This window comes from Apteryx mantelli, chromosome 2, assembly GCF_036417845.1.
Source record: "Apteryx mantelli isolate bAptMan1 chromosome 2, bAptMan1.hap1, whole genome shotgun sequence".
In the NCBI taxonomy this organism is placed as follows: domain Eukaryota; kingdom Metazoa; phylum Chordata; class Aves; order Apterygiformes; family Apterygidae; genus Apteryx; species Apteryx mantelli.
In genome coordinates this window covers 13,103,935-13,119,504 of record NC_089979.1, presented here as the reverse complement: position 1 = coordinate 13,119,504, position 15,570 = coordinate 13,103,935, and the positions used below count along the sequence as shown (strand labels likewise).

The 15,570-nt window shown below is 44.7% G+C and overlaps 1 protein-coding gene across 3 annotated transcripts; it reads right to left on the bottom strand.

The window, feature by feature from the left end:
- Window positions 1-3,604: 3,604 nt before the first annotated feature.
- Window positions 3,605-12,334, bottom strand: C2H8orf76 (chromosome 2 C8orf76 homolog). Of its 3 annotated transcripts, XM_067290193.1 has the most exons (6): window positions 12,079-12,334; window positions 11,611-11,706; window positions 8,739-8,882; window positions 7,421-7,938; window positions 5,033-5,165; window positions 3,605-3,887 (listed from the first exon to the last, which is right to left on the bottom strand). In XM_067290193.1, the coding sequence occupies exons 1-6, from the start codon at window positions 12,193-12,195 to the stop codon at window positions 3,681-3,683; spliced, it is 1,215 nt and encodes a 404-aa protein (XP_067146294.1). In that variant the 5' UTR covers window positions 12,196-12,334; the 3' UTR covers window positions 3,605-3,680. The 3 variants fall into 3 exon arrangements, with proteins under 3 accessions (XP_067146294.1, XP_067146295.1, XP_067146297.1); XM_067290194.1 differs by lacking the exon at window positions 11,611-11,706 and having other exon boundaries at window positions 12,079-12,333; XM_067290196.1 differs by lacking the exons at window positions 11,611-11,706; window positions 12,079-12,334 and adding an exon at window positions 11,502-11,584.
- Between the last annotated feature and the right edge of the window lie 3,236 nt (window positions 12,335-15,570).

Genomic DNA, 15,570 nt, shown 5'->3' with positions numbered 1-15,570 from the left:
CTGGGGTAGAAGATTTGATTTTTCATTCCTATGACAATCCTATTTGTTACCTAAACATGGCAACCACTCATGTAAAAAAGAAAAAAGGAAAGACTTTCATTAAACTCCCTTTGAGAATCATTTTTTCCTTCGTCTTCTCTTCATTTGTGCACCTTAGTATCTTCTCTTCCAAAAGCTAAGTGGTTTACATAAAGTCAGAGCCCAACTGAACAGGAAACACATTTTGCTGCTTCTGAAATCAACAGGAACAGAGTTAAACATAAGTGTCCTTCCAGCCTGGTTAAGATGTTTCTTCTAAATTTGGTTCAGTTCCCCGATCCTGTTCCTGGTGTGGCCCAACTGGGGTGGCACTGCGTGGGACATGGGGAAAAGTTTGTAGACCACTGCCTCCGAAACCTTCATTTCCTCTGGTCGTGACCCATCAAATCCATAAAGGAGCTCCTTTCCTCACTGGGGGGCTAGATGGTTTGCCTACAGGAGTTGTGGAGGACGCAGCTAATGAGAAGTAGGTAAGGGACAAGCTAGTAAAACCGAAGGAGCACTGCGAGTTAAAAAGAACTAATTTCAACCCTGGATCAAGGGTACAGCTTGTGCTAATTTAGACGACAGCTGAACTTGAATGTCAAATGAATGGAATTTCAGTTTTGATGGAAAACAATCAGAGTTTACAATTTCAGCAGTGAATTATGCCAAAAATCCTAACAGGCTCCCACAGGCTTGATCACTCAGCGATCACGGAAACGTGTGGTTACAGGCAGCTGCAGAAACTACCTGTCAGCAGGGTCACAGCAGCACGCTGACATACCATGTCAGCCTGATGGGAGGTAAGGGCTCACAGAAACACTGCTACCATACAACAGAAAGAGCCGTGCGCTAACGTTGCAAGTTACAGCACTGACACGCTCTATCAGCTCAGAAACAGAGAGCAGCTATTCAAGCACTTAACAGCAGGACACATAACGCACCTGTGTTTGCACACAGCGATCAGTTCAGAACCATCAGATCTAGGGTCCGAGTGTCCTGCCCAAAAAAGCCCACAACATGAGGAAGTGTTAGAAGGACAAAACCAAGTCTCAGTAACAGTTAAGGGATTTTCACTTGCACTTTGCAATATTAGAATTTGCTATTTAACTCTGTACGGAGTACTGGTGCCTGCATTAATACCAATAACAACATCGTAACAGCCAAAACACGAAGAAATCTATCACAGGCAGATGTAGAATTATGCAGAACTCGGAAGCAAGATCGAAGCATTCAAAGGCAAGATGGAAATACAAAGCCACTCATGAGATATAATCGGAACAGAAAGCTCGAGTTAGAAGTGGCATGCCAAAAAAGTAAGAGCAGGCCAAAAAAGGAGGAACCGAAGTAGCTTAGATGAGAGATAGCCAGACTCAAATGGGACAAAGGAATATTTCACAGGCCCAGCGCAATAAACACTGCCTATTTGGAATAGTAACTATGCAACACATTCAGAACAACATTCATGTTGTTTTCTTTGCTGTAGTTAAAAGCAACATTTTTGCTTTATTGTTCTGTTTGAGAAAATACTGCCTGTTCTTAAGAGCTCTTGCTTGCCTTCCTCCCCCCCCCCCACGACATACTCAGGAGTTAGTTAACTCTTGTGCTGCCAGTCTAAGACACAGCCTCAAGTTAAAGCATCTGCGCACACACAAAAGTCTCCGAACTGCCTTGGCCTAGCCGCTGTGTATTTTGGACATCTCAGTCCCAAAGTGACAACAGTTGGCAAGTACTTCATTTGCTGCTAGAACAGCTCAAATGCAATTCCTGCCTTCTCAAATAGTGGAGCCAAGTCATTTGGCTAGGCCCCATGAAATACCTTCACAAACCTGGTCCCAGAAAAGCTGTGTTCCAGTGTTGTAACTACTAAACCTATTCAAGAGCTGCAGGAAAACAAAATTATAGCCTTTGTCTGTGGTTATGCATGACTGTAAGTTTAAGAAGAAACTAGGAAAAGTCCCTGGCCGAGTAACTTAAGTTTTTTGCCAACATAGCTTGCTATTAAGTTTGCTGTGTTCGCTATGTCTTTGCTATAAGACACTCTACTACTGAGGCCAACACTAACTAATTTACAACACATTATGGACAATCTCTACTGCAAACACACGGGCAGGCTACTTGAGATGTAGATGACAGCAGTTAAACACATCCCCAGCCTCTGCGGTGGGCTTCACTGCCATCAGATATAGCGCTCCACAAAAAATTACTTCTACCCAGTAAAGCACACGTATGACTAAAACGAATATCCTGTGACACCTCATGAGTGCACTAATGCTTACCCAAGTATACTTGCCAAAGAGCCTTTCGGAACAAGCTGACCAGGATGTGGTTTAATCGCATTAAGTCACCACACTATCAAAGATCATTTGACATGGCTGAAGGCAATATCCCGTTTTTCCGGAGAGGTTCTGCAGTTAGCTTAGCACAAATCTATACTATACCAAGTGCTACTAATAGATTTCCTAACCAGTATCCTGAAGCTTTAAAATCTGTGTAAAAGTAGCAGATACAAAGACAGCTAAAAGTAGCACATACAAAGCGTGTTCATGCATGGTGAATTGCCTTTCAATCGTCAGTTAGTTAAAGTCTCTGCACTCTCTAGTATTGCAAGCAGAAAACCAAGGAAAACGTGAAGTCACAGCAAATGATGTCTAAAAGATTCCTAGTTTTAAAATACACTCATTAAACGATACTTTTATGAAAAGCTGCTGAGAATTTGCATCGCAGTTTAAGAGGGGATAAAACGGAGGAAGAGCACACCCTGTTTGCCTGGGATGTAAATTATGTCTAACCAAAGAAACTACAAAGTAATCTCTGCCTTTTCCCGAGCAAGCCCAAAGCCTGTGGTGTCCACGCTTCTGAACTTCAAGCAAACAGGTGTCAGCAGACGCTAAAGCTTAGCCTGCAGATCCAGGGGATGCAGAAACAGCACAGCCAGCTTGCGCAGCAAAACATTTTTCCCCTTGCAGGGTTTTACAAAGGATATGATCTGACTAAACACTCTTTAGTGCGTACAAACAACCTTGACAGCCTTTCGCCTTCCTTGTAGAAGCACAACTAAAGATGTATAGCTTTGAAGAGAGAAATTCTCCCTCCACTTGAGTTAAACATTTACTATTTAGATTTTTTCCTAAAAAAAGAAAAAAAGGATTGGAATTGTCCTTATTGACAATTTCTCAACATAAATATATTTAAGATTCCCAGCTATCCAACTTTGAACGGTTAATCACCAGAATATCAATTAATCACAAAATATTAAAAATTTAAATTAAGAAATCAGCTAATTCCACAGCTCTAAATGCTGCAACATAAAGTTTCTTGATACCAAATTTTAAAACTGGACATCATAAACCAACCTGCCACTCCCAGGGCATCCCAGGTCCAAAGAAATCACAAGTGCTTCAAGAACAACTTTGTGCAGTTTATGACTGAAAGCTACCTTTGAAACTTGAATCACTCAGCTCAATTTTATATTGGACTTATTCTGAATACAAACAAATCAGTGAAGAAAGAAAATGTTGGGACATGATGACTGTAGAGATTTATATATATTCTTAAAAGACATACAATAAGAATGCTTAAAAAAATACAATACGAACTTTATTGCATATATCATTCCATCATCACCTGGAGATAGGAGAATAAATACAGTAAAACCTTTAAATTACTGAAGGTGGGCTATATATATCTGAATAAAATTGTCTGTCAAAGTGACATAAATCATCTTGGAGATTTCTGAACCATTTGATTTCAAATTCTGTAGCTGATGCAGTGACCAGTGATGACGGCGCTGAAGGGCCTATGCATTTTACCTCACCCTGAAATTCCTCTTTTATTTTTTCTGGTAGAAGATCCACCCCCATAACCTGCAAACAGAGTAAGGAAGAAGATGGGAAACAAGAAAATAACTTGCAGGGAAAATAGACAATATTACATTAGTAAAAGATCTTTACATGAAAAGCCATTTACACATGAACCATAAACCATCTAAGAGAAGTTTCCAAGTCATGATCCAGTTGTTTGTGCATTGCCTTCTGTAATAAATATGGAAAACTGAGAGCCTGAACTTCACAGCAGCACAGCCCCTCCCAGCTTCTGGCTGTGCTCAGATGTGGGGATTTTTACTCTCCAAATATGCCCACTTTAGCAACAGCACCAACACTGATCTCCTACTGGGGGCCAGGGTCAGACCGGGGCAAGCAAGGAGAGAAGTTTCTTTTCCCAATCTTCTTTTCAAAACCAGAGATATTCTGCACGCTACTGCCCTCTTATGGATGAAATCCCGCAAGATTGCCTGCCAACTTGGCAATGACTTGGCTTTTACTAACTCAAAGCCCTAATACTGACAGGAAAGCGAGAATCTGACTCTCTGATTTCCTTGGGTTCCTTGATGTGAAAGTCAGAATTCCATAAATGACACTACAAATGTTTAATCTTTATGAACAAAGCCATACAATATTACTCTCCTCCTCTGTAGTTCTTTAAAACTAGAACCCAATACACTGGACAGACCAAAGAAATAATGTAAAATAATGTCTCTGGCTTTTTTGCAAATCTGCTGAAAGAATGAAGTGTTTAATAATTCTGTGGCCCTCAATATAGTCTCCACTTCCATTCCATACGTGTGATTCACTTTGTGGCTTCTAAAGTTCCCGAGATAAAATTTACGTCGTAGGAAAACGCGCAGTGACAATGATTGAGAGCATCTGCAAATACAAGTCCAATGAGAAGCTTAATAACCCAGACCATTCCCACAAGAAGACTCTCAGCAGACCAAAGACAGGCCCCTATGACACAAGCCAGTGCTGTGCAGACGTCAGTTCAGCATAATGCACTCCCGGGCAACCCGCCCGGGCTAATATATCCTGCTTTGCAGCACAGCTAATTAGCTCGGAGGAACATCGCACAAACAGGACTGGGTATCTGAACTGGCTCAGGTACCCCAGCAGGACTTGACCCTGGGCTGTCTGCAGATATCTGAGAACTCCCTCGCAATGAAACATACCCTTACCTTGGTCATCAACAGCAAGGAGCTTTCTTTTAAACCAAAACGTTTCACTTTGTCCTCAATTTCTTTTTGACTTTTTATGTTTTTCTCCAGAACAAAGGAAGACTGTTGCAACTGTGTGAGCTGAAGTAAAAGCCTGAAGTGAAAAAAGTCAGTTAGAAAAGGCACAGCTGCCAAATGGTAAGTCAGCAAACCCCAAAACAACTAAAATATAATACTTCAAAACAGTTCTTCCTGACTTTTGCTGACTGCAAAAACTGTGGACAAATGAATACATCTATCTGAATCTACTATGGTTGTGCTATACCACTGCTATGATAAAAGTACTTAGAAGTACTTCTGAAAAGCAGTATGCCAAGTTCCTCTGGTTGCTCTACACAAACATTTTTCTCCCCATGTATTTGTCACACAATTCGAAAGTGAAGCTCTGCTCTGCTAGCATTAACTGTGGTAAATCACATGCCCCACATCCTTATTAAGGTCTAACAAGACAGCAGTGCACTGCTGCATACAGAAACGACTACCTTTGTAACCCGAAGAGCTAGAAATCTGGGTGGTTTAGACACATATCAAATATCCTCACCACATGAGGCAACCCTGAGATATGTTATAAAATCTTTCCCTGCAATTTGAAATTCAAGGAGGTGCCCCGAAAGTGAGCAGCATGATTTATAAAGGCTAGATGTTGCGCTCACAGCATGGCTATGTGCCACGGAGGGACCTCATCACCAACTGCTCGACCCGGGAGAGCAGCAGCAATTTCCAGAGTCACCCTCACACAAGGCCTGTGAAACCTTTCAGCAGAGGAAATATCTGCGTACGTTCAGACAAGGGACCACCGAGACATATCAGTATCATTACTGAGACCTTTATCCATAAAGTAAAAACAACAGCAAAAATAATAACTTTCATCACATTTACTGTTAAATGAAGTAGAAATAAAAATGGAAAGGATTTTTTTTTTGAGTGAAATATGTTTGCTTCAAAATTTGCATCAATTCAATGTAAAAAGAATGAACTCTCAATGAAAACAAAACAAAACCTTTCCTCCATTTTTTATTTTGTTGGCAAAACTAAGAGAGTCAATTATTCACAGTGCTTTAACACAGAATCTTATTTACTATATAAATCAATACTAACATCCCTTTCTCAGCTGAAATTTACCCTGCCCATTGGTTTATGCAACACTTACATGTCACTTAAAACTCAGCAAACTTGAATATATTAGACAACCTATTTAATGCATAAGCCCTGGGCAGGGGAGAAGCTTACCCTGGGCAAGATTAGTATTCATTATATGTATCTGCAAAAATAAACCACAGTAACGCTTAGTCTAACTGTGTAGCCAAGCATGGAAATCACAGAGTTTGTAAGTGCCTCAATGCTGAACCATATACACTGAAACAAGAAGCACAGATTATTTTAATATGAATGTAGTTTTACTGTTCTGGATCAGTATAAAATCTATTGAACTTCTCCCAAGCAACAATTAAAGTCATCTTCTCTCAGTTAAAAGTAATTATATCTGTTTATATAACTTATGTTATTATGTGCTTATTATATAAGCACAGTTAAAAGTAATTATATCTGTTTTTGCATTTCTTAAAACTTGCCTTCATAGGACAGTTGTAAGGTGTTCACTGTAAACATTTTCAGAAGTTCATAAAATAGCTTTAATATCTTCAATGATTAACACATTACCGAGAAGCAAGAGAAAAGAAATCAAGACTATTTTAACAAAAAACAGTTCCTAATTATCTCTTTGAAAGATTATGTTTGGGGGAATTTGTTTTGTGCAAGGGTTTTAGGAAGCAATGTAAAAAAAAGAAAGAGCATTTTAAGGCAGTCTCATCAATCAGCTGTCACAGAGTTCATTTTTCAACCTCATCCATTATGCAGACTGGGGTATTATTAAAATAACACATTTTCTCTCAAACATTGAGGCTTCAAACAAATCAGGCAGGTGGTACTCACACAAGGCAGACTGGCTAGCCTTTCCGTTTGGAGAGTTCGGTTGCTGCATCTTTAATAACAAACCAGCAAACAGCCATGCTCTAATAGGAGTATTTGCAGGAGAACAAACCCTTTTGTATGTAATGATTTGAAAAAGATTCATATCCTGAGATCATTTTAAAAATGCTTTATTCTTCAACTATATATGACACTGGTCTACTCTTTCCACTTGAGTTTAGGTTGTTCACAACTACCATGTTGGTGGGCTTTATTTCTTAGCTCTCAAGCAATAGCAGGGTGCTCTGGGTTCATGTTGCCCATACAGAAACAAACATTTAAACTGAAAATGTAAACTTGCAGTATTAAGGCTGGGAATAATATGTTTAAAATTGTTTTTGGATTGGGAGAAAACATTATTCTAAGAATATATTTAGTTACCTTGCTCTAATAAATGAGGCACATGCTTTTATCCCAACTTTCTTCAACATGTTCCTCTCCCAGGATGCAGAGGCTGTGTGTTTCCCTTCGTCCCTTCTTTCTGCTTCTTCTGAAGTGCAGAGGAATTCTTTTATTATTTGGCTGTTGCTACAAGTTACTGGATTTTTATTCTTTGTTTCTATAGCAAGGCTGGACCAAAAACATTCTTTCTGGCTCTCTGAGCTGTGAGACTGGAAATTAATCTCTCTTCCAGTCGATGTTTTGAAATTACTGTCACTTACTCCAACCTCTTCAGACTGATTTAGTTTCATTTCTGGAAAGAATAATGGAGACAGATCCTGTAAAAGGCTCATATAAGCTTCAGCAAGCAACTTCCAGTACCAAGGGTTGAAAGGATGTAAGCAGATCAGTTGCTGTAGACACATGATCTTTTTTTCTACATTTTCCAGACCCTGATAAATGGCAAACTGCAGGTTGAGAACAGTCGTTAAGTGATCCGTATTAGTAGCACCATTTCTCTATAAACAAAAGAAAATAAATTAAAACCAGGAGTAGAACCACATCATCCTTCATTGCCTAAGAAAATGTCTCTTTGAATAATGACGCACAAATATCTGTAAAGGTAATTTTTTAATTGCACAAAACTGTGTCAACTCTGTTAAATATTTTAAATAATATAACATGATATAGATCATGCATGATCAAGTTGACAGCACTCCCCCTAGTTGCCTTGTCCAAGTCTGAAAGACAAAAAGGTCCCTGAATATTGTCATTTATTTGCCTTCAGAGTTTTATACAGCTGCCCTTCTTTGCAGCATAAACACCTTCTGTATAAAATAAACAGCAACAGTAAAATCTTAGCAGACTGCCAAGCATCTGGACTTTTTCCTTTATGAGGAAAAACTCACTTTGTGGTTAGATACTCTTCTTGGTGGCAGTTTGGCAGGGCGTGTTTGGAAATAAAAGGGAGTTTTGAACTGTCACTTTATAGTGGAAAGATTTAAACACTCATTTATCCACTTTCTTATAATTCCTATTACATTACATTAATTCTGCCTGGCAGAGCATGATATTTCGTCCCTTCCAGGACTACCAGCCTCTTTGGACAGGGAGCTCATTGTGGTACAGGGTGTTCTGATTTCTAAAGCGTGATTATATCTGCACTGACAGTTACCCTCTGTTTACCAGATACTCTGAGCACTGAACATCCTGAAGGATTATACACACGAAGGTTATTTTTTGAGAAAATGGTCCACGTGAAAGAATTACTAGCAATATTTTTATGTTCAAAGTATAAAAGAAATATTACATTATTTACCAGTTTTTCTGCAATATCCAGAGCCTCCTTGTGTCTTCCTAGCCGAGATAAACACCGAGCCTGACCCTCTTGGACATCTCTTCTCATTGCAATGTTACTGGCAGGTAGGAGCAGTAAGCAGCTCGAGTACTCACACAAGGCTTTCTAGTAGGATGTTGACAAAAAGAAAAGCAAAACAAAATAAAGAGACATTTTTATTTATTTAAAGGCAAGCCTGACAGTAAGCTTTGTTTATAGTTATAATCTAAAAGACTTACAGTCACAAAGAGAATTCAAGAGCTGAAATCCAAATTTTCATTTCTCCAGACTAAGCTACCTCCTACTGCTAGCAGTGCACGAAGGCCCTGGTACCAAACAGCCTGTCTGAGCCGTGTTCAGAACGGCCCAAGTCTGGACAGTGATAAGCAACCTCAGTCCTAGCTCAAGTTTAAGCCCTGTCAGGATTCACAGATTGTCTCACCACCTCTCTCCACACCACAGGCTTGATCCAGAAGGGTTTCTAAGAGCTCATCTACTGGCCCGGGCCCTACATGACCCAAGGCGCCTTTCTTCTAGCTGACAATTCAATGATCAGAACGCTCATCCGAAATTCGGGAGACCTGGTTTCAAATCCCTGAAATTCATGAAGAGATGATTTGAACTGTATGCCCCTCACCTCACATGAATAATCACCAAGTCAGAGAATACTGTAAGGAAGATGATTCTCCATCATTCCTGTAAGGTGGTTCTAATTTGCATGAAATAATTAAATATTAATTGGGCTAAGGAAAAAGACAAGAATGAGCAATACTCTGTAGCTTAATGCTCAGGGCACCCACCAGGACTCCAATTAACATTTAAATACATTATATTAAGTATTTAGTGATGGCAAGACAGGAATCTTGGTTCTTCCCCCTCCGTGTGAGTGCTCAGACCAGAAGACTAAAGAGCAGTGCTCATTCTCCTATCTCTCTAAATGAATATCTAATTATTCCTTGCAAACTCGGATGGTTCTGACAGACAAGCTTAAAGGCAACATACCCTAAACACCTTCCAGCATAATGGCTGAAACCTATTTTTTCCCTGGCAAACATCAAGTTCACATTCCTTCTCAAGCGAGAGAGATATTTCCTATGTCCAGGGAGTGCAGTAGCCATGGGGCAAATGGATGTGAGGAGGTCTGCAGAACATCCCTGTTTGCCTTGTTTTGTGACAAAGGGATATAACCCTGGCCATGCATTGGCATTATGACTCCCAAGCGGATTCTGCAGTCAGCTATATCCTCGTGGTGATCCTGTATCACCAGTGTCCTTGGCGTTTCCTATCAGGTGACCCAGGCTGACATAAAAAACATTATTTACAGTGAGCGGAGTGAAGAGATTACTACCCGCACTTAATCATTACCAGCCTGCTTCCTGAGGTCAGTGCTTTCAAAACCGCAGGCGTAATTTCACATGCAGTCACTCTCTACCCTGGCTCTATCACGGTAATCCAGGTTAGCGTAAACACTTAACTCCAGAGGTTTTTAACATGGATCTTTGTGACAGAAACAGGTTGGGAAGGAACCGTACGTTCTATTACACTAGCAGATCTGAGGGCGTGTCATTCTGGCAAGGGAGAGCACAGCAGCAAGCAGCAAGGAGCAAGGAGCAGTAATCTCTTCACCTGGGTCAGCAGCCAGAAGAGGCCGTCTAACTGCAGCCTTAGGCATCTCTCTTCTCAGCACACTTTTATGAATCCCCTCAAGGCACCTCAACTAGGACATGGGAAAACAGATTTGTCAAGTATAGCCAATGTGGCAGTAAGGCTGGAATAACAGCAAGAAGCAGGAGTCAGCGCAAACTGAAGTAAAAAAGGATCCACAAATACAACGGGCAAGGCAAGGTGAGTACTTTCAGGAGTTGACCTGAGGACTATGAAATCAGGGAGCCCGTAACACAAAGCATAATCTGGAACCAGAAGCTATCAGAGTTGAAACATGGGCAGGAGAGGCTGATTTGCAGCAGGAACAAGTCTGAGCTAACTGGATCCTGGAATTAGGACTATAGAGGCTGGAGAGCTCAGAAGGCGGGCAGTGAGGACAGGGACTAGGACTACAGCAGGCAGGAGCACATATGGGGAACATAAATGGACCCCAAAAGCACAACAAATCATCCAGAGCAAGGCGAGGCAACAGGGAGATGGCACAACCAATGATGAGGCCCACAAGCCAGCTGTCAGTCTCTGTGGATCCTGACTACAGTCAGCTGTAATGTAACAGCTGGGGAGCTCAGAAGAAGGTCAACAGCAGCCAGGTGGTTGCCTGTGATTAACCACTTTGGTGGGATATGACAGTCCTATTCTGAGGTGCCAAACTCACCCCATGAACAACATAGAAATTTGTGTGCTTAACTCAGGCTGGCTATGATTTCACGATCGCAGATGCCAGCTCTGATCACTACTGAACCATTCAGACGTACAAGTTTGATCTGGCTCGGGTCTGGGTGCACATCACAGTTTCTGTTGAGCTGGCCAGAGCTTATGTTGACTTTATGCAGACTCCAAGAGAGGAGATGGTATCTGACTGCAAAAGCTTGCCAGAACTGAGTTATCTGTTATTGCTTAAATACATTTTAACTAGCAGAACGATGCTTCACTAGATCAATGCTTTTGGTCACTTGGTGACATGGCTACGCTGCTCTCAACACGAACCAAGGTGCTGTCAAGCTGGAGTTACTGTATCAGAAGATACCACCCTCAGGCCACGGCTCAACCAGGAGGCTAACGGTTAATCGCTTAACATACCCAGGACTGCCAAGTCATCTGCATTTAATCTCTGACAACCTTTTCTGTCAAAGGCCGTGGCTCATCCCAAACCCCCGCTCAGCTGAGGGGATGGGCACCATGCAAATACCTCAAACTCTTGCTCCCTGTACGCCAGGTCGCCCAGGAATTTACCAGCCGTTAGGATTTTGGTGTCATCCACGCTGTCCGTTTCCTTGCAAAACCACTGCGAACACACAGGAAAGCGGTCGCGGTGGGGGGGAGAGGGAGATGTTTCAAACTACAACCGTCACGCTGAGATCGCCTCCTCGGCAGCTCCCACCGCCCGAACCGAACCGAACCGAACCGAACCGAACCGGTCCGGTCCGGTCCGGCCCCGCCCGCAGCACGCGGCTCCCCACCTGCCCCGCCCCCCGGCCCCGGCCCCGCCAATCGCGGCACGCCCCGTTCATCGAGCCCCGCCCCGCCAACCAACCCCCGCCCCCGGCTCCGCCCCGCTCCTCGCGGCCCCCTTACGGCTCGTCCCTCCCTGCCCCCGCCCCCTCCCGCTCCGGTACCGGGCGGCCGCGGCGGGCACCCGCCGCCCCCCGCTCCTCACCCGGGGCTCGCAGCGCTTGGCGCAGTACGGCGGGCCCCCGCCGCCGCCGCCCGGGCCTCTCTCCTTGCTCTGGGCGAACACGGAGTCCTCGAACTCGCAGCCCAACGGCAGCTCCATCGCCTCAGCCGCTGCCCTCCCGCACCATAGAGTGCCGCCTAGAGCGAGCCCCGGGCTGGCCAAAGGGGGGGCTAGCGCGCCCCCTGCTGGGCCGCGCCGCTGTCTCGGAGAGAAACCACCGAGAGCGGCGCACCGGCGGCCGGCGCGTCTCCCCGGAGGGGCACAGAGTTAAGGAAGGTGTTGGCTAGAGGGGATGCTCCCGCAGCCGCAGAGGAGCGCCGAAGCGAGCGCCGCAGGTGGGGGGGGGTGCTGGCACCGGCCATCTTGGATGAGGGCAGGGGAGTGGAGTGGAGCGGCAGTCGGCAGGCGCGGCCGCCGGCCCGGGCGCGAGGGGAGCGCAGGGGCGGGCGTCACTTCCAGCGTGCCGTGCGCGCGGAGCGCGGCATGCTGGGAGCTGGAGTCTGCGGGCGCGGGGGGGGCGCCATGGGGGAGGCGGGGCGCCATGAGGGAGGCGGTGACGCAGCTGAGATAAATGTGCGCGCTGTAAGCCCCGCTCAAAATTAGGGCTGGTTACAAGGCCAGAAAGATCAGAGGCGGTTGTGCTAGAACGGTCCTTGTCCCCCAGGCTTTGCCCACCTCACGGGGAGTATCCCTGGAAAACAGCGCGGTCCTCTCTTTTGGAATAGCTTGTGACACCTGGTTTTGGGCGTTGGCATATTGGTTTTAGGAGCTGGGCAATAGGGGTGCAGCTTGGGCTCGGATTCAGAGCAGGACCGTCGCCCACAGCTCTGGTGAAGATCTTGGTCACCAGTTGTCTAAATGGATGTTTTGTAAAATACTGTAGCAAAGGCTTGAACCTGAGTTTCCCATGCTTAGATAAATTAAACGCATAATCATAGTGTCACGATGTTTGTGTCTGGGCCTGGTGCATATCCTAGGGTGGCTGGGAGTGTAGTTCAGTAACTTTTCCATTTGATTTGGGTTCTGGCCCCAAGCAGAACGGGAAACTTGTGACATCTTAGTCTTTCAGAAGACAAGATTTTCCAAATCTCCCTACACTCTACATTGCTGTGTGATGCGAAAGGGGGACATAGCAAGAATAGCAAGTAAAGCCTGACCCTAGAGCTTCCTTAGGAAGCAAAGACTCTCAGACATACTGTAGCAGGTTAACAGCACCAAGCTGAAGTCGTATCTGTTCCAGCTTTCTGCCCTTCCTCGTGGCATTACCATACATGAAGCATGTATTATGTTCTAAGTGAACTGCAGTGTTGTTTCCTCTCTCTGCCTTGCCAATCCTTTCATCCAGAAAGGTCTGTTTTGGCTCATCTGATTGTCATGTAAATTTGGGGAAGGTCCGCTGAGGGGTTATCCTTGTACAGAAAAATGGACTAATGAATTTGGCTCTACCAGAACAGCCTTGGAGGCCAAAGCTCTACTGGCAGGGTGAATTGAAAGGTTTCCTTTTAGTGGAGATGTGAAATATGTGGGGTTTTTTGGTTCTTTCTGACTGGCTACATGCTCAAAATATTCTTCCATGCCAACATAGCTGTGACTGCATGTGGCATTAGCTGACATAAATCCTTGGGGTAGAAACTAAACTTTGGCAGGTAGATTTGATCAGAAAAGAAAAGGGAATTGAGTTTGTTTTTGTTTGTTTGTTTGCTTTTAAGTTTGCTATTAAGCATGGCAAATAAACCCTTCCGAGCACAGGAAACTGCTGAGCAAGCAGGTCTCAGGGAGAATCAGGAGTCTGCTGCACATGCTGCAGTCTTTTATTTACAAGCATCAAGGCAGATGAACACCATCAGAGCTTCTTGTATGCGCACACCAAAACCATCTAGTTTCTGCATGTGGACTGCTGTGATGAGCTTCTGCGGGACTGGCCGAGCACCCAGGAGTCAACCTGCAGGCGTGAGCACTGCTCGTGTCTGACCAGTTACAGAGCCTGCAGCTCTGCTCACGTATACTGGACACACACGCTCCTTTCCCACTCCCCCAGGACTGCCAGTCACGCTGCAACACACCAGTTCAGTCTGACAAGTAAAGCACTGAAGTCCAGCAAGACCATTAAGAACAAATCAAAGAGAAGAAAAACTGAAGATGAAGCATGAGTAATCAAACTGAAATGTGGCTCCAGCTCAAAGCAAAACACAAAGTGCAAGGCACTGCCAGGGGCAAATCCAAGAGCAGCCAGTTGGCTGCGAGCTCGGATTGTGGAGGCCCCCAGGGCTCGGGGTTTCAGCCATCCTTGCCTCCGAGGATACCAGTGTGGTCTGCGAAGGCTCGGTGTTGCAATGCAGAGAATGCCTTTGTCTGGTAAATGATAGGAGAGAAGCAATTCCTGAGCACTGCACGGGGGGCCCAGCAGCTGACTGCAGGGCTTGAGTCATAACTCACAGGCAGAAGATTGCTTCTCCCCTTCCCCCACCTCCCCTCAGACGCCTTAAAAGGCTCCTCATATATTAGCTATAGAAATACAAAAGTGCAACTTTAGGAAATTCCTGTGCCTTGTCAGCACTGGAGATTAGCTCCATTTCTCCCCTAAGACCCAAGTCATCAGTGCAGCTGCCAGAATACGAGCTCCCACTGTGCTTAAGCAAAGCTGTTGGCCTGAGTTTGTACGGCATGATTTGCAGTGGTGCCGTTAGCCTTGGTGTCATGCAGGAGAGAGCAACATCTGAGCAACATCTCTGCAAAAGGCACCTTCGAGGGGCTTGGGAATACCTGGGCCCTTCGAGAGCCTGCACTGCTGCAGCTGCTCCATGTAGACGTGCCTTCAGGGATAAAAACAAGCCCCCTAAAGGCCGCCGAGGTCTTACTTCACTGCCAGCCTAAACCACCAGCTCAGCATATGAAAATCAGACTAATAAAACAAACGGGCTGCAGTAAGTTGCAGTTGCTTAACAAGTTCCTGTGCATCAGCAAAGCTATTGTAACTGTTCACACGAGCATGGCTAGTACCACTGCTGCGCAGGGCTGCGACCCAGCTTCAAACCCGGTGAAGCCAGTGTGTTTTATCTTGCAATCAGGGTGAGCACAGAAAAAGCCTGGACAGTAAAGACAACTCAAAGGATAGGTAGTGATTTGTTGTGCTGCCATACCGCCTGCACCTTTGGGCCAGGGAACGAAAGCACAGTGTGGCAGACAGAGCCCGTCTAAATCCCCACAACCCTTCTTCTCCCGGCCTTCCAATCTACTCTGAGGCAAAATTAATTCAGAAGAATTCTCCCCCAGCGGTTCTTTAATTGCTGATGTTGTTATTTGTATTGTGGTAGCCTCTATGGGTCCTCCCCACAGCCCAGGCACCCTTGTGCCAGGAAGGGAACATGCACAACACAGGTTTCAGCGACCATCAAACACACGCAGTAGAAACTAGAAACCTCGATTGGCAACTAGGGCCCTGTTTGGGTAGGCACTACCCACACACGTCAGCGA